Source organism: Triturus cristatus, chromosome 6 (assembly GCF_964204655.1).
Source record: "Triturus cristatus chromosome 6, aTriCri1.1, whole genome shotgun sequence".
Lineage (NCBI taxonomy): Eukaryota > Metazoa > Chordata > Amphibia > Caudata > Salamandridae > Triturus > Triturus cristatus.
The window spans coordinates 1241381025-1241404626 of NC_140589.1; the positions used below are offsets into that span (position 1 = coordinate 1241381025).

The window sequence follows — 23602 nt, forward strand, 5'->3', positions numbered from 1 at the left end:
TTTCTCAAGGCAATGATTTAGCTGACAGAACAGCTAAACAGACTGCTCAGAATCGCACATTAGACATGACAAAGCCAATAGTTCAGACACCAACACAGTGTATGACAATTAAGGATCCCGCACTTGACGTAATTGACATACAGACACATGCTACTGCAGAAGAATTAAAGAAATGGACTGAACTAGGAGGGATCCAGACAGATCAGGGATGGATGACGAAGGAGAAATCTGTATGGTTTCTTCCTGACTCTATGGTCCAAGCCATTATAGCTACAATTCACAGCCCAGCGCATTTAGGAGAGAAAGCTATGCTAGATAGCATTCAACACATTTGGTTCAACAAACATTTACGAGCAGCAGCTAAACAAAAAGTCCGTACCTGTATGATATGTTGTCAGTTCAACCCAGGAAAAAGTGTTCCCGTAGAACAGGGTGGATTCCAGACTCCTGATCATCCTTTTGAAGTGCTCCAAATGGATTATATCCAGATGGAACGATGTCGAGGATTCAAATATGTTCTGGTAGTTGTCTGCGCTCTCTCCCGATGGACTGAGGCGTACCCAGTATCAGATTACACGGCCCCGACTACTGCCAAACAGTTAGTTCGAGAATTCTTCCCGCGGTACGGTTTACCACGTGTTGTATATTCAGATAACGGCCAGCCTTTCTCATCCGAATTAATGAAACATGTCTCACTTTTGTTGGGATATCAGTGGAAATTCCACTGTGTCCGACACCCCGAGGCAGCAGGTCTCGTGGAACGACATAATCAAATTTTGAAAATCAGATTGTCTAAAATATGTAAGGAGAAAGGTGTTGACTGGATAGTAGCATTACCAGTTGCACTATTTTACATAAGAATGGTAGCACACTCTCGAACAGGGCTATCCCCGTATGAGGTGATCTTCGGAAGGCCACCAAATATGTGGGGGACGCCTATACCACGTAAAATAACTGATGTTAATTGTAATATGCTGACAGATTACTTGGCTTCCTTGATGTCTGCACTACAATCTTGTCGTTCACAGGTAGCTGCAGCTTTTCCTGACAACACTGAGGTGAAACCCCATGACGTTGCTCCGGGGGATCTGGTGTTTGTAAGAAATTTTGATCGGAAGACCCAGTTGGAGCCCAGGTGGAAAGCACCGAAGCTAGTCCTGCTGACCACAAGAACAGCCGTGAAAGTTGAGGGCCGCAAGGGCTGGATACATTCCAGCCACATTAAGAAATTTCATGGACTATCCTCGGATATAGACACTGTGCCCTGCACTCCCTCACAGACTGATTCAAAACTTCCTTTTGTTGAACAGAATGACTCTCAGTGCTATAAATTAAAGCTTAGGCCCAAACAGTCGAGCAATTTGATTGTTTAAGTCCTCTCCAAGGTGAAGCGGTTGAATTGTCTCCGACATGTATCCCTTGGACCTGAGTAGAGAAAATACCCGAGAAATGTTGAAACGACAGGCGTATTGTAAATCACTGCGTAGCTACTGTATGAGGACATTATTAATTTTGTTTTTATTGAGTGTTTTAATAATTATTACGAGTGTGATTTTGCACATATATCATCCTATTTCTAGACATGTTTATAATGTTGCTGCTGAACATTCTTTTAGTGACCTACCGCCACATGAATTATCTTATAGACTTGCGCTGCGCAATAACACCTTCATTAGTATGTTACATCATTCCCATCAGACTAGTAATGCCACCAATTGTTGGGTGTGTGGCCGACTCCCTCCCTATCAGAATAACAAAGGAGTTCTGCCTTTCTTTCCACATCCGTTCACACACAATGGCTCCTGTGGAGCATGGTTTAGTTTACTAAATTCCATAGACCCAGACACAGCAGTTTATCAACAACATTGGATATGGGGAAATCTGAATCTAGTTTTATTCAAAGTCTGTCATCCTAATAAGGAGGGTCACCCCAGTAGAACAGGAACTGATCTAGAAAATGAAGTGTATAAATTAGGTAATTTTACACCTAATCTTATGATTCTGAATGTCAAATCCGAAGTTGAACTAATTCTGCCCACTATGTCAGTATTTCCAGTTAAGGGTGAATTATGTGTAAGAAAAGTTGGTTCCATACATATGGGCCATAGCCAATGCGTTACTACAGTAGAATATAGTGATCAAGGTAAATCTTCATTTAGAGCTTCTCGCCATTCTTACTTTATATGTGGTCAGACGGCATATATGCGTCTGCCTCTAGATTGGGATGGTACCTGTTACATAGCATTCCTTCTGCCACCTGTTTTCCTAGCTCCACCTGATTATTATCGGAATGTTCATTTAGTACACAATAGAGAGCGAAGAGATCTCCCAGTTGTCGATTATACTGAGACGGCATGGGACAAGTATGTAGATTTCAATAAAGGCATCTTTCCCTATATAGGTACAATATCAAATAGTAAGCTGATACGCAGACTAACCAAGACTCTTGAAGCTGTAGTAAACGAGACTATAGCCGCCCTAGGCAATCTGACAGAGGAACAATCAGTGATGAGAATTGTTGTTCTCCAGAATCGTCTTGTCCTTGACGTCATCCTGGCCGATAGGGGCGGAGCTTGCAGGGTCATCGGATCCAGCTGCTGCATATTCATACCAGAAAATTCGCCATCTGTATATAAAGCTATAACGCGCCTTCATAAGATTGTGAGCCAGATACACGAGAATCCAGGCACTTGGACGTGGTCCGGGTGGTTTTGGAGTGTAATATCAGCCTGGGGATGGAGAGTTCTATCGTTCCTAGGTATTGGCCTTCTTATGCTCTTCAGTTGTTGTTTATGCCTGCAATGTGGACCAGCGATTTGTGGTCTGTGTGCCACATCATGCATTCCATATCAAAGTTCTCGTTCAGAATGCCGGAAGAAGAAGGAAGAAGAAATGATGCTCCATGAGCAAATCGATGGAATGATGAAGATTGATATCTCTTGAAGGGCAAGTAGGGGACAAGGAGGGAATGTGGAAATGTGGATTTTCCTGATTCGTTATGTCCCCTATCTTGGACCCCAACGGTTCTATGTGCATGTCACAAGTACATGTATGTTCCCTCCAGTTCCAGTTTCCAAAACGCAAACATATGTGCGTCCACCGTCAACATGTTCTCTGTCAGATCCGCCATCAATGGGCTGGATATTCGATTCCTAAGTATGAAAGGCCACCGACTTTATATGGCTAAGTTACTCCATTTTTACAGTTCAGGCAAGTAGGCCCGATTCTGTCCTCAAAGCCTTCCCTGCTCTCTGTCTCTGACAGCTTCAGCTTGAGCTCGCATCTGTATCCATGAACTTTGTCCTACTCCCTGTGCAGCTAACGGTGCCTGCCTCGGCCAGTTTTGCCTGCCTGCCAAGAAGCTGTATTTCACCTTCGAATTATCTACTTTGCTCTTCAGCCGATGCATTCCTGTCTAGTGATTTAGGTAAACATTTCCTTTAGCTCACAAGCAAAGGACTCGGCCTTTCCGTCCTCCTGCAAGTAATTCATAGCCCTGTTGCCATGGAAAGTTTTCTGCCCCTCGCATCTCATATAGACACTTAGACGCTTGTACACGCACACACAGTCAGTATAGAATAGATTCTGTCCGAGAGTCTTTTCTTGTGGATAACATAGTTCTCTAAACATAGGATGTTAGATATGATTTGGGATTAGGTTGACTTGACCCCCCAGACTTCTCGTCTCCACATGTAGAGCTAAATGTCAAGTCCCCTTCACTCCCTAGTTGCACGTCAATCACACGTCATGCTGCTGCGCGCGCATCTATGTTAAGTATTATCTTATAGATCCACCTATGCATGATAATCAGAGCCAATCATGTTTCTTTCTGCTCCTTATTACGCCTAGTTTCGATTACGTACCACTATGTCATTCCTCTTATCAATTGTTACGCCTTTTGCATTCGTTTCATTGTAATGTATGACCTATAAAAGTTACTTCTTGTCAATAAAGTATTGTACTTCACTTCCTGAACCCTCGTGGTGACGGAACCTGAAGGCCGCCACTCGAGTCGGCCATTTTGGAATAAAGGCCATTCAGAAAATCTCTTATACCACGGATTCTGCCTCTTGTTATTCTGAGCTATTTTACTTTATTTTAGATTCCGTATGAAATTCAGTCAAGGTAAAAAGATATATTTACCACAGCAGGGTGGGTCATGGCTCTCCTACTTCTGCTCCGGCGTTGCTCCCGCACCTACCTGCCCTTTCGTGAAGCCAGGGTGACTTCGAATCAGATGCAAGAATACTACAAGGCCCTACATCTCGTCTTTAGGCCCTCGTTTCCCTCTGGAGCGCCTGCTGGCCCCAAGGAGGTCGAAGGTGCAGTAATTGTATCATCGCCAATGGGTTCGCCCTCGGTGGCAGTTCCAGTCTCTGACACAGAGACGTCGGTGCACGGTCCTTCGGGACCCCCACTAGTGACTTTGGTCGAATTCAATGTGACGGTGGTTGCCCCGCCGGTGCCTGTTTCTACGGCGCCGGAAGACTGTGAGCCGGAGTCAGTGCACAACACAGCGATGTGCTTCGTGGGGTCGGCTTTGCCTTGGCTCCTTACATTGGCACTGATGTTTTTTCCCCTTCCCCGGCGGACGTCGGTATGGCGCCAGTCGGCGCCGTCCAACGTCCATCATGGAGATTTTTTTAGCCCCAACGGTTTCTGTGGGGGTTTTACAGGACCAATTGGGGGAAGAATGTGAGAAAACACCCCCTTTGGAGCAGCCAATGCTTGTGGCTCCCGCTATGTTGGCCAGCTGGATTGCTGAACTGGGTGAAGTCAGTGGGCTAGATTCATCCCCTGCTTCATCTCTTTTATATCCTCTTGGCCTCGCCTCGGAAGCCAGTTCTTCTCTGGCAGAAGTTTTGAAAAGAGTGGCAGAGGTATTACATCTCACTCTGCCTTCTGTGGAGGTGGCTATGGAGCTTCTCATGGAGATCCTTCTCCCTGGCCAGTCAGGAGTTGAAACAGTACTCCCCTGAGTCAGGTGTCCCAGTGGACAGTGCTATTGCCCACAAATACCACCCTGCCCCAGGGGATCTTGCTTGCCTTATCCAGCGGCCGACTCACCGCAGCTTCGCGGTCCAGGCCATTACAGCGTCCTCTGAGATGGAGAACATTCCCCACTCCCCCTTTGATAAAAAGTCCGAGAGGCAGGATTCTTGCGTAAAACACATTATCTGAAAGAAACACGTTAGTTAGATTCCTCACCTTAGAATATCCCCAGGCGTCAGGCTGGATCCGGAAATATTTTCCGTCTGCAGCTCCGCGTCCGTCGTCGGCATTGTGCGCCGGAATGACGTCGTCGGAGTACTTAGGCGCCGCCCTCGCGCGCTGTCTTTTTTCCGTGCCAGACAGCGCCGATCCGGGAAGAGCTTACCCTTTTAGTCACTTTTTGACTAAAACTTTTTGGACTCTTTTGTCTGCTCGATTCGAACTGGTGCTGGTAGGATGCCCGGGTTTAAAGCCTGTGACTCCTGTCATCGACTGATGTCGGTGACGGACCACCACCGCCGGTGCCTTTACTGCCTGGGGGCCGACCACGATGCGGAGTCGTGCATCGACTGCCAGGTCTTGACTTCGAAGGCTAGGCGGGAGCGGTCCTGTAAGCTTCTCGAGCTCCGACACTCGGCTCCGTGCCGTTCACGGTCCCGGTCCTGGAGGAGGTCGCAGCCACCACCGCTCGTCGGGGTGCGAAGTCTTTGGGTAAGTCGAAGCATGCTAAGAAGTCCAAGAGGCGACATCGCTCTTCGGACTCCCCTTTGCTGGTCGTGCGACTCGGTCGAGGGTCCGGGTGGTACCACCCCCGCGGCTCTGTCGGAGCCGCAGGAGCTGCGTCCGTCCCCATACCCTCCGGTCCCTGGGACTGACACGACTCCGGCGGAGATCAGTGCCCTCCTCTCGGCCATGAGGGGCCTGGCTCCGCCGTCGACGCCTGCCGGCGCGCCGTCGGGCCCCGTGGGCTCGACTGGCCGACCTAGCGAGCCGGCGGCTCCGGCCCCAGCATCGACTTTGGTTCCGATGCCGCAGGTCCCCGTGGGATCCAGGCCTGGATCTCAGTCGGTGCCGGTCGACCTCACGACGACTCCTCCGCCGGCGCTGACACCGGTTCCATCCCCGGCGCCGTCTCTGGACGACGGCGTTCCCCGGTTCAGCCCCGGATCTGGTTGACAATTTCATCTACCATCTGGCTCCGTTTATTCCCCCTGTTTATCAGGAATCAGATGACGGGGGCGACTGGGAGGGGTCTGAGGACCCTCTAGCCATCCAGGCCAACTTATCACAGGAATGGGCAGACGGACTGGGGGATGCCAGTGGTCTGGACACCTCCCCGGACACTGGTTTCATCTCTCCTCCGACTGTGGCTTCGGAGGAAGGTGCTGCATTTTCAGTGGTGCTGCACAAGGCGGCCGAAGCTCTTGGGCTTGGGCATGGGTGTCGGGTGCTATCGATGTACCTTTTTCCCCACCTGGCAGTATACTTAATTCACTTTCTTGTGTGGATTCCATTCACACTTTTTCATCTTTCCACTTAACGTTCTTTTTTGGTTCCTCTAGTGGCCACTTTATTTCACCAAGATGGATGCCATCCTCCGGTTAGTCGGCCTGGTGGCTCAGTCCCTTAGTATACACATTGGAGACTTTTCTGCCATTTTAGTGGTCATCACCCACGTTCCGGTGGGGCCAATCTGCCTTTTGGTTAATTGGATCCAAGTCTATCTTCCTTGGAGTTGGGTTACAACGGGCATCAGCACTTCTGTACCAGTATGCCTGAGGAAACATGGTCCTTGCTCTTGGCGCATATTCCTAGTCTACATTTTTGTTGTGGTCGTTACCACCTTTAGAAGATGTTCCCTCTTCCTTCTTCTTTCCCACTGAGGTGTGACTGATTTTATCTCGATCAGCCGGTCCTCCTAGACCTATTGTGGGATTGGTTCACAGACCCTCCTCCTAGAGATATGGCTATGGTATCTAATTCACAAGTTAAGGAATCTGAGGCTAGATGTTTCTATCAGATGAACAAGTTACTTACCTTCTGTAACAATGTATCTTGTACAGACATAGTCTAGCCGCAGATTCCTTAACACCCCGCCCATCCTCCCCTCTCTGCAAATGACCCTTAGGTCTGCTGTTGGTGTTTTTTAGTTCACTTGCTTCCTGATTCTAGGACGTTTTGGCGTGGGAGTGTTTCTCGTCCATTTTTCCATGGGGTCCTCCAGTTCCATTGGTCTGGTCTCCTGTTCCTATCTGGGGCTCCCTTCTCTTTCTCTGGGTATATGGTAGAGGGGGTTCCACCTTTTCCTCCTGGATATGGTTTAGGATGTGAGAGGTATTTCTCTTGTGTACTGTGTCATGCGCCTCTGCGCAGTTTTCCACATGACTTGTGCTTCATTGACTTTTTGTCCTTTTCCTTAAAGGTCTTTTTGGGCCATTTCAGACCCTTCTTATCCCCCTTTTTTTATTGTTGTGTTAAAGATTTGTCTTTCTTTTAGCACATTGTTTCAACAGCCAGTTTCTATGTGCATCCACCTTCCCCATGGAATTTTCACGTAAGAAGCTTACGTCAGCTTGCCGGAGTGGACTTATATGGCTCAGTTGAGGTCCTATTCGGAGTCAACATCATACGGAGTCATAAGACGTCACCCCACGTCACGCAGAGCTACTGCTAAGAAAAATTTCTGGATCCGGTCAAAGGCATGTAATTTGTGTGTTGTTTCTTGTTGGAATATTGCCACCAGATGCTTTCACAAAGGGATGTGGGAGAGCCAACTTGGCTAAAACCAGTAGGTCTAGTAACAGTTACCACAGATTGCTCACCACCTGGTATGTGTTTTTCTGTTATTCCGAAACAGAAACCTCTAGGACAGCATGGGCCACAAAGTTAAAAGAGGGGTGGGCTTGGCCAAGATGTTACTCAGTTGACACACATTCTCATGGAGTTCCATTTAATGTAGGCTCCCGATTCTGTTGTGGGGAACAGCGGGCCACATGTACCAGACCGTTGGTGGAGTGATGGCCTGTTCAGGAAGCTCCTCCAATGAACCCATGTGTATTACTATGCCCTTACCTCTGGGATCTAGATATAAAGACTGTTACAAAGAACAGACAAAAATACCACATAGTTGAACACCAAACTCAACACTGTAGGAGGCAGTGGTGTCTTTGGACAAAAGGGTCACACAACATAATTTGAGGAAGCAGTTGTGAATATGGGGACGAGAGAAGCTGCTATGTGTTTGGACCACCAGAAGCTTTTTGCAAGAAGGCTGGAACCGTTGGAGAATGCCCGAAAAGTAAGGAATATCAGAATACTTGGGATCCCAGAGGACATTGGCAGAGACAATTTGCAGTCTTTCATGACTGACTTGTTAGCGGAAGCTCCGGATAGCGCTAGAGAAATGATAGAAGAGGAGATTAATTGATATTTCTTATAGCAAACACAGACGTCATATCCATCTGGAACAACAGCGGCCCCATTATTCTCCTCATCCTGACAGATAAAACCTTGAAAGACGTGGTTAGTCATGCTGGGATTCAAAAGTATAACATTTCTTAAACAGTTCAGTAAGATTCAATCTGAAAGAGACAAGTTAGTGATAGATTCCTTACCTTACAATAATCCCCAGGCGTCAGACTGTATCTGGAAAGTTTTGCTATCAGTACGCCTGCGCATCAGTAGGTAGCGTCGTGCGGCTCTGCGTCTGTCACTGGTGTCGTAAGCGCCGAGGTGACGTCACAGAGACTACTTAGGCACCACCCATGCGCGCTGATGTCAGTTCTTTCTTTTTCCGTGCCAGCAAGCGCAGATCCGGTTAGAGCACGTACCTTAGTCACTTTTTGACTACCCTTTTTGAGACTTTTTGTCTCCCTTTCTCCTTGGTACACGTAGGGATGCCTGGATTTAAGTCTTGTAGGGCCTGCCGTCGCAATATGTTGGTGGCGGACCCCCACGATGTTTGCCTCTACTGCCTGGAGACCGACCACGACTCCCGGTCTTGTCGGCACTGTCGGGCCATGGCCCCCGAAGGCCTTGAGGGAGCGGCGACCTGTTGGTAAGTGTCACAGTTTGTCCCCGAGGCCCGGTCCACGGCCTGTTGGGGGCGTAGGTTCTCCGCGGATGGTGCGGCCCCACGCATCGCCACCCTATGCGCCGTTCCCTGGCGCGGGGCGACCAGAGCCCAGATGGAGGCCTATGCGGCGGCCTTGCAGGCCTCATTGGCTCTTCCTTCTTCTCCTTCTCTTCCTGGGACGTCTGCGGATTCCTTGCCGCGTGAAGGGATTCCTGCTACGGCGCCGACCGGTTCGGATCCAGGTTCGGAGGATGTGGTGCCGGCGGGGTGCGGCCCTTCGGGGTTCCCTCCTTCAGACCATGGCGCCTCTGCCTCACCGCAAACCCCCGTGGGGGTCCCTGTGGTGTCGTGGCAGTTGCCGGGGCTCGTGCATGTCCTCGAGTCCCCCTCGGTCATCTGGGCAGGCGGCGGCCTTGGACGAGGTGACGCCGCTCAGTCCGACGTCGGGTCATTGATTCATCTTCGGACGCCGCCTCTTCTCCAGAGGTTTGGCAGCTGTTTGTTTCATCTTCTCCGGAGACGGGTCGCCGCGTCGTGGCTTTTTCCCCGGCATCTTCTAAGGACGGATCTTCGCCGTCGCCTCGCACGCAGTCTTCGGCGGAGGCGCCTCAGGTTTCCCATCCATTGGTCCACCCTCCCCCGTTTCAAGTTTAGCCTTTCCTTCCTCCGGTGGGGCTGGGGGACGGCCGCCTTAGCTTGCAGCCGTTGCCCATGGAGGAGCTGCTTTCCCTGCCGCGGGGCCCTACGCAGGCGAGTGCTGCCTTTGCTCGGGCTGTTTCCACGGCTGCGAGCATCTTGCGCGTGGTCGATTCAGCTGCCCTTTTCCCCACGGATCATCTGCTGGAGGTTCTTCACCAGGGCTCTGGTGGACGGGAGCTGCTTTTTCCCTTCGAGGCTGCACCCCACAATTCTCTTTTGGTGGCCTGGGGGCGTCCTGCCACTGGGGACCCGGTGCCCCAACCTCTTCAGCACCGCCACCGTCCTGCTCCGCATGATCCTGTCTTTCCCTCCACCCTTCTACCAGGGGCCCTCTTTTACAGACTGCCTTTCCTATCAGTGTTGTCTCCCCCGTCGCGGGAGGACCGCTGGTTGGATTCCTGGAGGTGCAACATCTTCGCCTCCTCCAGTGCTGCTTTGCGGGCCCTTAACACTCTTTGTGTATTAGCCGGAGCCACCTCTTGCTTATGGGACTCGGCGGAATCCCTTATGTCTTCTGCTTCTCAGGAGGGTGCCTGTGTTGATCTGCGGCACCATGTGTTGGATGGCCGAGAGCTGGCAGCGTTTATTCTTCGCTCGGCTCTGGACGTTTCAGAGGTGCTTGGTCGTACCATGGCTACTTCGGTGGCCCTTCATCGCCATGCCTGGCTCCGGGATAGTGTTTTCCCTGAGAACGGCTGGTTGACCTCCCCTTTGATGGCGCTCTGTTGTTCCACGCCCCTGCGGATTCTGCCATTCAGAGGTTTCTTGCGGGGCTTCGTCGTCGTCCTCCTCCACCTCAGTGACCTGACTGTCGGTCTGTGTTTTGGGAGGTGTTCTCCCGTTGTTTTCCTGGGGCCCTGTAATGGATAGCCCAGGTTGTGTGTTCTGTCTGGTTGATGTGCCTTGGGGGACCTTTTGTGGGACCCTTAGTGCTGTTGGCTGCTGGTCCGGCCCCTTTGTTGTCTTGTGGTTTTGGGCTGTTGGTAAGCCCGGTAGGCCCTGAGATTATGCCTTCTATCTCTTCTTTATTGGCTGCTTCATAAGCCGTTTGCAGGTATTTTCTGCAGGTGTTTGTTTTGTCCTCTGCTGTGGATGTTTTTTCCTAAGAGGTGTTCCCATGGTTCTTGGGACGTAACCTACCCTATGTGGGGTATTTGTAGCTATTACATAGCTCTGTCATGTGCTGGGGAGGTGTGGACACCCTTTCGGGTTCATTGCTCTCTCCGTGGCGTCACGGTATGTCGCAGGTGCGATCTTCTTGCCATTTGTCTTGGTGAAGCTTGCGCTAGGTCCGTCCTTCTCCTTGTCGCCATGCCGCTCGGCCGGTCTGGCCTGCTGTCTTCGGCCTCGTGTTGTGGCGGTTCCAGACTTTTGTCCTGTGTTTTGGCTGGGTCCTCTGCCGGCTGCTCCAGGCCCTCCTCTCTTCTGGGTATGGCTAGGGTATCTATTCTACGTTAAGGAATCTGCGACTAGTAGTCTCTATCAGATGTACAAGTTACTTACCTTCGGTAACGGTGTATCTGGTAGAGACGATACTAGCCGCAGATTCCTTCACAACCCGCCCTTCCTCCCTGTTCTACGAGGACCCTCTGCTTGGGTTTTTGCAGTCCCCTCCCTTTGGGTGGCTTGTCTTCTGTGGGCGTCGTCTTCGTTTTCTTCCGGTCAGGCTTTCCTCCAGCTGGTTTCTCTCCAGTGTGATGGCCTCCTTCTCCTCTTCCCTCTGTTGTTAGTTTTTCTGATCTCACTCGGTCTTCTTTGTTGGGGGTTCTTTTACCTGTCCTTTGACCTCCTACTCCTTTCGGAGGTTATGGCCCTCCTTGGCAATGTAGTCTGCGGATGGATTACATGTCCTTCGCCCTCCTACTCCTTTCAGGAGGTATGGCCATCCTTGGCAGTGTACTCTGGAGATGGATTGCTGTTGTGCTTCTGTTCCGGGCGTGGGCCCTTCCCTTTGTGGTTGCGGTTGCTCTTTCTCTTGCTCTCTCTTCTCTCTCTCTCTCTCTCTCTCTCTCTCTCTCTCTCTCTCTCTCTCTCTCTTTCTCTCTCTTTCTCTCTCTCTCTCTCTTTCTCTCTCTCTCTCTTTCTCTCTCTCTCTTCACTGCGCTTTCCCTTGCTTGTGCCTCCAGGATGGCTCTTGGCTTGCTAAGTGGTGCTTTGCGCTTTTCTTGCTCTGGCTTTTCTTGCTCTCGCCTTCTGGTGCTTTACTGCCTCCTGGTGCTTTTGCCTTGGCTTGCACAGTTGTTCCTCAGGATGGTGCTCTGCTCTTTTCCTGCTCTGGCCTGCTGTTGTCGCCTTCTGGTGCCTTGGTGCCACCTGTTGCTGTTCCTCATGTCTTGTTTCTCTCTCACCTTTTGTTTCTCTGGTTTTTTTGCACACTGTTCCCATGCTCTCCTCCGTTTTGTTGTGCTGGCTCCGTGTTGTGGCGCGTAAAAAGTTCTTCGAAGCAAACTGATGTCCGCGCGCCAGGGTGGGGCTTATGTGACCTCGCTGACATCACGCCCGCGAATGATGTCAGGCGGAGTCGCGTGGTACCGCCCCCCAGCGCGCAGAGATGCTGGGCAAGAAAGTTTTCCGGGTCCAATCTCACGCCTGGGGATAATTCTACTTTAAGGAATCTGCAGCTAAAATCGTCTCTACCAGATACACTGTTACCGAAGGTAAGTAACTTGTACTTCACATCCCCGTCCTGCCGGCCCACCGGCGTTACCTGCTGTTCACGGTAGGCCAGGAGCATTTTCAGTTTGCCGTGCTCCCCTTCGGCCTTACCAGCGCCCCTCGGGTGTTCACGAAAGTGATGGCGGAGGTCGCAGCTCATCTGCGCAGGTCAGGGGTGTCAGTCTTCTCTTACCTCGACGACTGGTTGTTGAAGGCAGGCTTGCCCCAGGCTGTAGTCACCCACCTTCAGACTACGACCGACGTCCTGCATTTGCTGGGGTTCTCCATCAACGTGTCGAAGTCGCACCTGAGTCCCTCTCAGAAGCTCCCCTTTATCGGTGCTGTTATGTCTTCGATGCTGTTTCGGGTTTATCCTCCCGAGCAGCGAGTCCGGGATATTCGGGCTATGATTCCGATCTTTCAGCCTCTGTCCTGGGTTTCAGTCAGGATGACCCTCTGGCTTCTGGGCCGGATGGGATATGCGGGCTCTGCAGTGGGACCTGAAGTTCCAGTGGGCGCAACATCAGGGCAAGCTGTCCGATCACGTCCAGATCTCGGAGGGCACTGCACGGCAATTGCAGTGGTGGCTCACGAATCGCGATTGGGTCAATGGCAGATCCCTCTCCCTTCCCCAACTGGAGCACACTGTGGTGACGGATGCGTCCCTCCTGGGATGGGGTGGCCACTTGGGAGAGGCGGAGATAAAAGGCCTCTGGTCTCCGGCGGAGTCCCGGCTCCATATCCATCTGTTGGAGCTTCGGGCAATCCGACTTGCACTGAAGGCATTCCTTCCCTCTGCCCGGGGAAGTGTGGTGCAGGTGTTCACGGACAACACCACCGCCATGTGGTATTGCAACAAACAGGGCGGGGTGGGGTCCTGGACCCTATGTCAGGAGGCTCGGTGCCTCTGTACATGGCTGGAACATCAAGGCATCTCCTTGATGGTTTAACACCTGGCAGGTTCTCTGAACGCCAGGGCGGACAAACTGATGCCGGTGCTTGATGGATCACGAATGGCGTCTGAGCTCGGGCGTGGTGCAAGGTCTCTTTCAGCAGTGGGGAGAGCCTTGGTCAGATCTATTCGCCATCAAAGAGAACCCGCAATGTCTTCAGTTCTGCGTGTTGGAATTTCCAAGGCGGCACTCGCTAGGCAACGCTTTTCGTCGCGAGTGGAGTTGCGGTCTATTGTACGCCTTTTCGCCTTTACCACTTCTGCCCAGAGTGCTGAAGAAGATTCGGTGCGACCGGGCCCAGCTCATCCTTGTGGCTCCGGATTGGGCGCGAAGATACTAGTATCCCGAGCTACTCAGCATGGCGATCGATCCCCCGATCCAACTGCCTCTTCGAGAGGATCTTCTGTCGCAGCAGCAGGAGACGGTCCTCCACCCGAACCTGTCCAGCCTCCACCTCCATGCGTGGAGATTGAGCGGCGACAGTTGACAGCTTTCGATCTTCCTCCAGAAGTCTGTGATGTCATTCTGGCAGGTATACGCCTGCAGGTGGAACAAGTTTGTGGCATGGTGCACAGCTAAAGCTGTGGATCCCCTTTTTGCCCCTCTTTCTGAGGTCCTTCTGTTCCTTCTATCTTTGGCCCAGCAGGGCTCTGCTCTGGGCACTATCAAAGGTTATCTTTTGGCCATCTCTGCCTTTTTACGGCTTCCAGATCAGCTTTCTCTTTTTAAGTCCCCGGTTGTTAACCGTTTCCTAAAAGGCATTACGCACACGTTTCCTCCCGCACCATTCATAATGCCTCCATGGGACTTAAACCATGGCTTGACATATCTGATGTGCGCTCCCTGCGAGCCCCTTCATACCTGTCCTTTGCGTCTTCTGTCTCTCAAGACGAACTTCCTGGTAGTGATCACCTCTGCCAGAAGAGTGAGTGAGCTCCAGGCTCTTTCTTCCAAACCTCCTTTCCTTTCTGTTCATCCGGACAAGTTGTTTTTAAGGACCCGTCCTTCTTTTCTGCCAAAGGTCGTCATGCCGTTCCACATCGGGCAGACTATCACTTTGCCCACCTTCTTTCCGCCTCCGCATCCTTCGAAAGAGGAAGAGAGGCTCCACTGTCTGGACCCAAAACGGGCACTGTTGTTCTACCTGCAGCGCACATGACAGTTCCGGGTGGATGACCAGCTCTTTGTTGGCTACGTGGGTGCCAAATAAGGTCGGGCCGTGCACAAACGGACCATCTCTCGGTGGGTCGTTCTATGCATCAAAGCATGTTACTCGTTGGCTAAGAAGGAGCCTCCTGTGGGGCTGCGTGCCCATTCTACCAGGGCAACTGCAGCCACTACTACCTTGGGACGCGGCGTTCCCTTGCAGGATATTTGTTAGGCAGCTACGTGAGCCTCGCTGCACACGTTTACAAAGCATTACTGCCTTGACAGTCCAGTCCGGAGAGACGGCTTCTTTGGCCGTTCTGTTCTCCGTGACTTTCTGGTGTAATCTATTTGCAGACCCATCACCGGGGTTGGTATTGCTGGGGTATCTATTCTAAGGTAAGGAATCTATCCCTAACGTGTCTCTTTTAGATGCACATGTTACTACTTTTGTAACAATATATCTGTAAGAGACATTAGTTAGTGATAGATTCCTTACCGCTCCCCCCATCCTCCCCGTTCTGCGAACTGATTTCTAGGGTTAAGGTCATCCCTTTCAGGGCCCTAGTTTCTTGGCACCAGTGGTCACTTTCTTGATGGCTGTGCGTTCCTGGCGCAGAAAGTTGTGTACAGAACTGACGTCAGCGCGCATGGGTGGCGCATAAGTAGTCTCTGTGACGTCATCTCGGTGCTTACGACGCCAGCGACGGACGCGGAGCCACACAACGCCACCTACTGACGCACAGGTGTACTGCTAGCAAAACTTTCCTGATCCAGTCTGACCCCTGGGGATTATTCTAAGGTAAGGAATCTATCACTGACTAATGTCTCTTACAGATATATCGTTACACAAGTAGTAACTTATGATTTCAGACACATCCTGGGCATTTGAGTAGCGACGAAGGTACTTTGAGCCAATAAAGATTAACTTTGTACAGGCGGGTGCACAGGCTAAGCTGTCTCTTGTGGTGGCCAATAGTAAATACTATTTATTTTGGTGTCTGAAGGATGCATAACAACTGTTATGGTCTGTGGAGAGGGTGAAAACCCCAGGCCCTTTTGACAGCTTAAGACTTTCTCTGCAGCCTCAGGAATCACAGTCATACTCTGATGCTCATCCACTTGATCTTTGTGATATGTGTAAAAAAAGTATGGGGGCTTTATGATATGGCATGCAATTCTTTGACTCTGAATTGGATGGTCCTTGTAGGATGGGCCACTTTGACTGTTCTTTAGCAGCCCAGGACTGTGCTGCCCCTAAACTCTGTGGTCGCCTTAGGTGGCAATACTGGTGGGGGTCTGTCTCTTATTGATACTATCCTCTTTTCAAATTCCATAGACATCCCTTGTTGATTGTGCCCTTTATTTACCTCCAACATCCGCTGGTAACCTATTCTGCCCTTTCTGGCTTTATGACCCTATGGAACTGGTATCCAAAGGCTCTGGATATGGTGGTATTTGGTGGTTCCTCTAGTAAGGGGGAGGAATATTAGACAAAATGATTGTTGGGCGTATCCACTGGGTGGAGTCAAGGGCTACAATGGAGTGGGCACTGAGGGATATCTGAGAGAATCAGAGTACAGTGTGTTGGTGCATGATATGTAAGTTGCTGGTGTCCTACTCTTCGCCTTAGTTGTCATTCTATTAAATGCAAAACATCAATAGAGATATAGTTAAAATTTAAAAAAAGTTTGAGACTGTACGGTCATAAGGGAAATAATATAAGTCCATGATTAGGAGCTGGTCAGTCCCCAGCTGTTGGACGGGACTCTCCTCCAGCACGTGGAGCAGCTTGGGAAACATGGCATGTTGTGCCCAGTTTGTGTCCATAAGAATCAGTCCAGAGCTGTACTCTAGGTGTGTGCACCAGGCTATGCAACATAGGGGTTGGGCAAAACGTCTTCTGGAACTATGTGAGCAAATTTCCAGTGATCCTGGTTCCTGACTTTCCACAAACTCATTAGTGTACTCGGGAGCTGGTAGATGAAAGGACATACCTTCTCTCAGATGCCTGTAAGGAATCCACCTGCCCATGCGTGCCTTCATTTGACTTGCCTCCTGAACCTGGTCCTACTGGTCTCTGGATCCTGACTTTGCAAGTATGGTTCCTCTTGCAGGGAGTACATTTTGAGTAAGCACAGCAGTACCATGATGATGCAGGAAATTAGTCCCTGCTGTCTTGAAGATTACTTTTGCAACCCATAAGATCTCTCCAACAGCTCTGGACCATGTGTTTGTTGGTCAAATACTACAGCATTTGGCTTTCAGATGAGTACCCAGGAAAATAATTAACCAGAATGGTCTTGGTCTTAAATGTGGAGAAGTTGACTTGCATCCACAGGTTTTTGTACTGCCAGGTATGCACATAGATGTGAATGTCTTCCTCTGTTGCCTTTGGTGAAGCTTTCACTACCCAACAGTTTACAAAGGGAAATACTTTAATTTTTCCCAAGACTACTCCCCTGTGGAGGGGCTGCTACTGCAGCCAGGCACTTTATGAAGTGTCTTGGTGCAGAACGCAGGTAGAAGGGCAAGACCTTGAATTTCTTGAGTCATTGGCCAAACTTGAACTGGATGAACCTTTGATGCTTTCAGTAGTTAGGGATGTGGGAGGAGGTGTCCTCGAGGTCCAAGGAAGGTATACTTTATTATACAAAAGGGCTGTGGAAAGATGAATGGGAGGATCTGTGGCAGTCTTACTCAGAAGCACTGTTCAAGTTCATCTGCCTGAAATCAACTCTTTCCAGACTGTATCTGTTGGATCAAATTAAAACCTCTGATCCAAACTACATTAAAAAACCATAATGTACCATCCTCAAGGGACAGCCTTACTTTTATGGGAATATTACTAGAACTAATCGCAGTTGAGTAGCAAGCCTTCTCACAGTAAAGGTAATTTTTGCCTCAAATAGTAAGCAAAGGTTACCCCAAAATACACAAAGTTCTGTCATGACCATATACCACACATGAACCTATAAAAATTAGCTTAGCAGCAGGAGTTTCTTTAGATTCTTTCAGAAGATCAAGATAGCAGCTGTTTCATGATACAGAGACTATGGCACAATGTAAGAAACTGGCTCTATATATACTGCACCAAGGTTCACTGTGTATAGAGTCCAAGGGTCTCTAGAGGTAGGCAGAGGTTAAAGTTAAATAGAACCTTACTCTCCAAAGTGGTAGCTTGGTCGAGCAGTAAGGCAGTATCAGAGGACAGTGTTAAGCATTTGATGTACACACTCAGTCAGCAAATGAATTCACACACTCAAGGACTGAACTCTAGGCCAATTTTTTTTGTATAAAACAAATATACTGTTATTTTATTAGAACCAAGCAAGCCTGATACAGGTAAGCATTCAATTATTTTCAGTAATAAGTTACTTGTCAACAGTTTTAAAAAGCAATGAAGATTGTACTTGATTTGATTTACAGGGGATGCAGTGGGTTGCAATACTTAGTAAATGCGGTACATTGAAATTAATGGCTTTTTAAAGTATATGCATGTAAAATTACTTTTGCGTTACTTTCGAAATCCAATGCTGGACTCCTAGGTTCAGCACTGGGACATTTACTTAAAACAGGTAAGTAATTACTTATTCGAAGTTTGTACGATTTTTAAAGAATATTCTTGTATTTCAACAGTTGACACTTAGAAACTTTTTCACAAAAAAACACCAATGTTCTCCTATGGAAGGAAATTCAATTCACAGGTAAGTTACTTCCAAGTTACTTTTCTTACTCAGTGCTGGACTATTAGGTTCAGCACTGGGACCTTTCCTGCAAACAGTTGAGAAAATTTGGTTAGGTTATTTGTGCGATTTTTAAAGAATATTCTTAGTTTTAAAAAGTCGACACTGGGAAACTTTTTGGGAGAAAAAGTGTCTGTTATCCTATGAGGAAAATCAGGTTATCAGTTTCGAGGTAAGTATTCGGTCTTTGGAGTTGGGGTTCTGGGGCAAGACTCAGGGGTCCCCCAGGGTCAGTGATGCACTGTTGTTGCACCCCCAGTGGCACTATGGCGGCCAGGTGCAGAGTGTTGAGGCCCAATGTTATCCTATGGAGGATAGGGGGCTCCGGTTGGTGGCTGCTGGCAAGCAGGCCATGGGGTTGTGGGAGCCAAGCACCTAGGGTACAGGTCAGGGCAAATGGGGAACCAAGTAGGCACAAAAAGTGCACCCTCAGCGGCACTGCGGCGGCCGGGTGCGGAGTGCTGTTTTGGCGTCGGGTGCCCTGTTGTTTTCATTGAGGATGTTCGTTTTGGTTTTCAGCTGCAGTCTCGGTCCAGGAAGACTTCTGGGACTCCAACAGCTGGGTAGGTAAGTTGGAGAGTTAGGGGACGTCGGTGCACCTCGGGTTCTTTTCTCCAGGGTGCAGGGCGGCTGGATGCAGGGGTGTCTTTTGAGGTCGGATTTCACCTTACCGGGCCACTCATGGTTGGGGAGGGGTCTCTGTGCAGAGGCTGCAGGCGACGTCGGGGAGTCCTGGAGGTGTCAACCCACAGTGGACTCGGACTCTGGAGTGCTGGGGGACTCTGCTGGGACCGGTGGGCCACTCAAACTGGGGCCGTAGGCGACGGGTGCAGTGGTAGTTCCAGGCATCAGGTTTCTTTGTCCTTAGCAGGCTCAGGGTCTGTTTTCGGAGTTTCTTTTGAACAGGGCTGCTGTTCACAGGAGATCCGGTCTTTGTTGAAGGCAGTCAGTCCTTCCAGGGGTTCTGGAGGTCGCTAGCTGCAGGACAAGACGGTTTTTGGTGCAGGATCTCTGGAAACTGCAGACGGGCCGGTAGATCTGGGACCAAGTCAGTTGTTCTCTGCAGTCTCCTCTGCTGGGCGTCTTCTTTCGTCCTTTTTCTTCTTAGGTTGCGGGAATCTGCCTTCTTGGTTCAGGGTTGCCCCCTAAATACTTAATTTAGTGGGTGTTTTAGGGGTCTTGAGGTCAGTAGCTAATAGGCTAATGATCGTGGAGTGACTACACCCTTGGTGTGCTCACCCCACATGGAGGAGTGAGCACAATCCCTAGTCCTGATTAGGGGGTGCCTGCCATCTGCAAGATGGCGAGCACAGGAAAGTGGGCTTCACCTCGCCTCCCCCACCTTAGGGTTGGAGTTGGCAGAGGTGGGCACACCTCCTGGGCTGGCTAGTTTTTCCCGCCCGTCTTCCCGCCAAAAGGGAGGGGAGACCGGAAGGGGGCCTGCTCCTGCTAGCAGGAGAGGCTCGAGGTCGCATTACAAAGGCTGCCAGGCCTTTGAAGCTCCCCTACCACAGATGGCTCTTCCTGGCCTAGGGGAGGTGTGAACACCTCCGTCCAGGAAAGGCTTTGTTTCTGGTCTCGGGGAGCGTAGGCTCCTACCCTAGGGGTCCAGAAACATGTCTCGTGGTGGCAGGCTGGTGTGTACCAGTCAGGGAACCCACCAGAGGCTGTTCGTTTTTCAGGTGGCATCTCTGAGATGCCCTCTGTGTGCATGTTTCATTAAATCCCACACTGGCATCAGTGTGGGTTTAATGGGCTGAGAAGCTTGATCCCAAACTTTTCAGTTTAGCCATTATGGTGCTGTGCAGTTCGTATGACAAGCTCCCAGCACCATATAATCTTAATGGCAGCACTGCACTTACAATGCCTAAGAATTGGCTTAGACACTGTAGGGGTACAGGGCTCATGCACCTGTACCCTCACCGCTGGCATAGGGCACCCAGCTAGAGGGGTGACTGATCTATGCCAGGGCAGTGGGTTGTAAGCATGGCACACAGGGATGTGTGCCATATCGACTCTTTACTTTGTTCTGCACCAAAACATGCAGCCTGCAAAGGCAATATGTGTGTGTAAAGGTACAGGGCCTCTAAGGGTGGCACAATAAGTGCTGCAGCCCTTAGAGGTCCTCCCTGGTCACAGTGCCCTGGGTACCATTTACCAGGGGCTGATCTGTGGCCAGAGATGCCAATTGGGTTAGTTTTGGGGAAAGAACACAGGCCCTGGGAACCTGATTGGCAGGGGCCCAGGGCACACCAAGAAAAAGTGCATCAGTAGTCTGGCAAAAAGTGGGGGGGTCACTGCAACAGAAACCCACTTTCCTACACATAATTACAAACTTAACCTAAAAAGGCAAAAACCCAAGAAATCATCATCTTGATACACCACAGGACTAAAACAAGTAAGGAAGTCCCTTACAAGATCTGAACGCATCTGCCACCAAACACCATGCACGAACAACTGGCTGTGTTCAATGATTCTTTTAAATGAATTATTGATTTGAGTGAATAAATGGAGAAGTGTACTAGATTTTAACTCTAAATACGTTGTTAGATCAGTTTTTGACATGAGCACTTATTTGTGCAAAAAAAATCAAGAACTAGAGCTGCTCATGCTTTTGCTTCCGTGCATTCGCAATGAATTTTTTACTATGAAAGCTGTGCATTTACATAAAGTTGTACAATAGCGTAACTTTGTGAAATTTGCCTCGTACGAGTATTGCAATATTCCCAACATTATGTAAATTGCACTGGCCTAATTAAGCTGTTTGCGGAGAAAAGATTAAATAAACTGTTTGGGGAGAAAAGATAAAGGGGACAAAAAAGGGGAAATGTTCGTGTGAATGTAGTCTTTTTCTAGGAGAAGTAGGAGGGGCAGTTTAATACAAGGAATAGATTGCAGTTGGCCAATGAGGATGGATGAAGAGGTAGTGTACATGTATGCTGAATTGGGAGAGATTGCAGTGATATATATAGATTTGATGAATATACTGATCTGAGAGCATATAGATGGGGGGGTGATGTTAATTGTTGTTTTGTAGTCATGCTATGGTGTAAAGATTCAGATTTTCATCCATTTGCAGATGTTTGTGAACTTAATTGAGTGGATTATTATGGCGCAGGGGCAGATGTTTGCAGTTGTGAATTAAGACTTGAGGAATTGTAGGTAGAATGTAACTAGGAATTCCTGATATCCTACTTGTCTTAGTGCATGCATCTATGTAAAGACAAGAAATGTTCAGAATAAATGTTGCAACAAGGTGTGCAAAGTCCTGTCTGCTGTAGTTTCCAATTTTGCAAACAACAAAGCTAGTTACCATCTGGTTAATTTGTGAGCATAAAGAGCCTAGATTGCTACTAGTGGCATTTTAACTTTAGACAGACAAGATGGGCTTTACTTGGAATTTTGGCATGTTGTATATAGTGATGTAATTGGGTCCTATGAATATTTAGCCGGTTTTGTTTGTTTAGTTTGTAAAACCAAGTTCATTTCTCATGATGGGCTGAGTTTGGTGAGTCGTGTAAATAATAGAATGTGGGATACAAAATTGCATGGTATCATTTAATTTATCACCCTATTTGAAGTGTACACGTTTTTTAATACTGTATTGTTTTTGTTGCTACATAACTCCCCTTGCTTTAAGAAACCTATACATTTTTATATAAAATGATTTTCTTGTTTGAATTAGGTGCGAGTGGGCTACATCTGACCAAGCATGAAAACTTTCATGGTGGATTGGATGCCATATCTGTGGGAGATGGTTTATTCACTATATTGACCACTCTCAGTAAAAAAGCTACCACAGTGCACGTGATGCTGCAGCCAATTCTTACATATATGGCATGTGGATACATGGGAAGACAGGTAAGGAATTATATTTTATTTGTGTTAAAATCTGTTTTATTTTTCGTGGCTCATCTCACTAGTGTGTCCAGCAACTCAATTGTAATGTTTATATTACTTAGTCTATAAGCCAAACATTCCATGAGCTCTGTTTATCTGAAAGAGAATATTAGTTGTAGATTCCTTACCTTAGAATTACCCCCAGGCATTAGACTGGTTCCAGAGAAATCTTTTCTTAGCAGTACCCCTGCTCGTCAGTAGGTGGCATCGGTCGACTCTGCATCTGTCATTGGCGTTGTGGTCGCCGGGATGACTTTGCGGTGTCTACTTGGACGCCACCCCTGCAATTTGACGTAATTTATTTCTTTTTCCGCTGCAGCCATCTCAGATCCGGAGGGAGCGTGCCCCGTAGTCACTTTTTGACTAAATCTTTTTCGACTTTTATCAACCTCTTTTTTTGAGTCTTCGAACTCCTGATAGCACAAGGGATGTCCCATCATCGGACCGGCTTTAAACCCTGTGACTTCTGTCACAAGTTGATGTCGGTCACGATCCGCACCTCATGTGCCTTTGGTGCCTGGAGCGCGGCCACAATCCGAAGTCATGGTCCAACTGCCGGGCCATGAACCCTGTCCGCGACTGTCCGGGACTGTCTGGGACACAGTCAGGGAGTTGGGCAAAGACTGGTGACTGGGTAGGAAATGAAGCAGAAAAAGGAGTACAGCAGTGCCAGGATTACACAGGAAGTCAGAGGAGACTGTAAAACTGAAGCACAGTAAGTTCCTCACCCACAATTGCTGTTACAGATGCTGACTGCAAATACCCACATATAGGATATGCAAGCAAAGGCAGGGTCTGTGGAGCTGATACCTATGGTGATGTTATAAATGTAACTCAAAGCAACACTCACAGTGGACAAGAAACACCCCTTAGGTTGTCAGCTGTGCCCACGGATCTTGGCGATCAGACATGAACACGCAAGGCAGTAACAGCAAAGGGTAGAACAAAATACTAGCACAATAGACAAGGAGCTAGCCAGGAGGAGTGCTTAACAGTAAAGCAAGGAAATCACAGGGCACAGTTGGCAGCAAGCAAGCAACAAACATACAAGTTAAAAGAAGCAAGACAGCAGGAAAAGAAAGACAGTAAACTAAGAACTGGAACCAAGGAAATGGGAAGAAAAGCAGGGACTGGAAAAGCATATACAGAAGGGGAGGCTTCAAGGGTATACTAGAACAGTATTGAATCAGAAGACAAGAAAACACAGTAGCACTGAAAGCTGTGCAGGAGCAGAAACAAGAACTGATCAAAAGCTCAAGAGCCAAGGTAGCACTGCAGGCAGTGCTAGTTCAGGAACAGGAAATTACTATAGCTCAGGTGTCAAGGTAGCACTGCAGTGTTAGTTCAAGGAAACAGGAAACAGGAAATAGCTACAGCTCAGAAAACAAGGAATCTGAAAGAGACACGTTAGTGATAGATTCCTTACCTTAGAATAT

General features: G+C 49.0%; 1 protein-coding gene across 1 annotated transcript in view; it reads left to right on the forward strand.

The window, feature by feature from the left end:
* BIRC6 (baculoviral IAP repeat containing 6) overlaps positions 1-23602 on the forward strand; it is a 1973616-nt gene that overhangs the window by 1292618 nt on the left and 657396 nt on the right. Inside the window, exon 47 of the mRNA XM_085609819.1 lies at positions 21952-22127. Within this exon, the coding sequence (XP_085465945.1) occupies positions 21952-22127 (176 nt within the window). The remainder of the gene's footprint in view (positions 1-21951; positions 22128-23602) is intronic.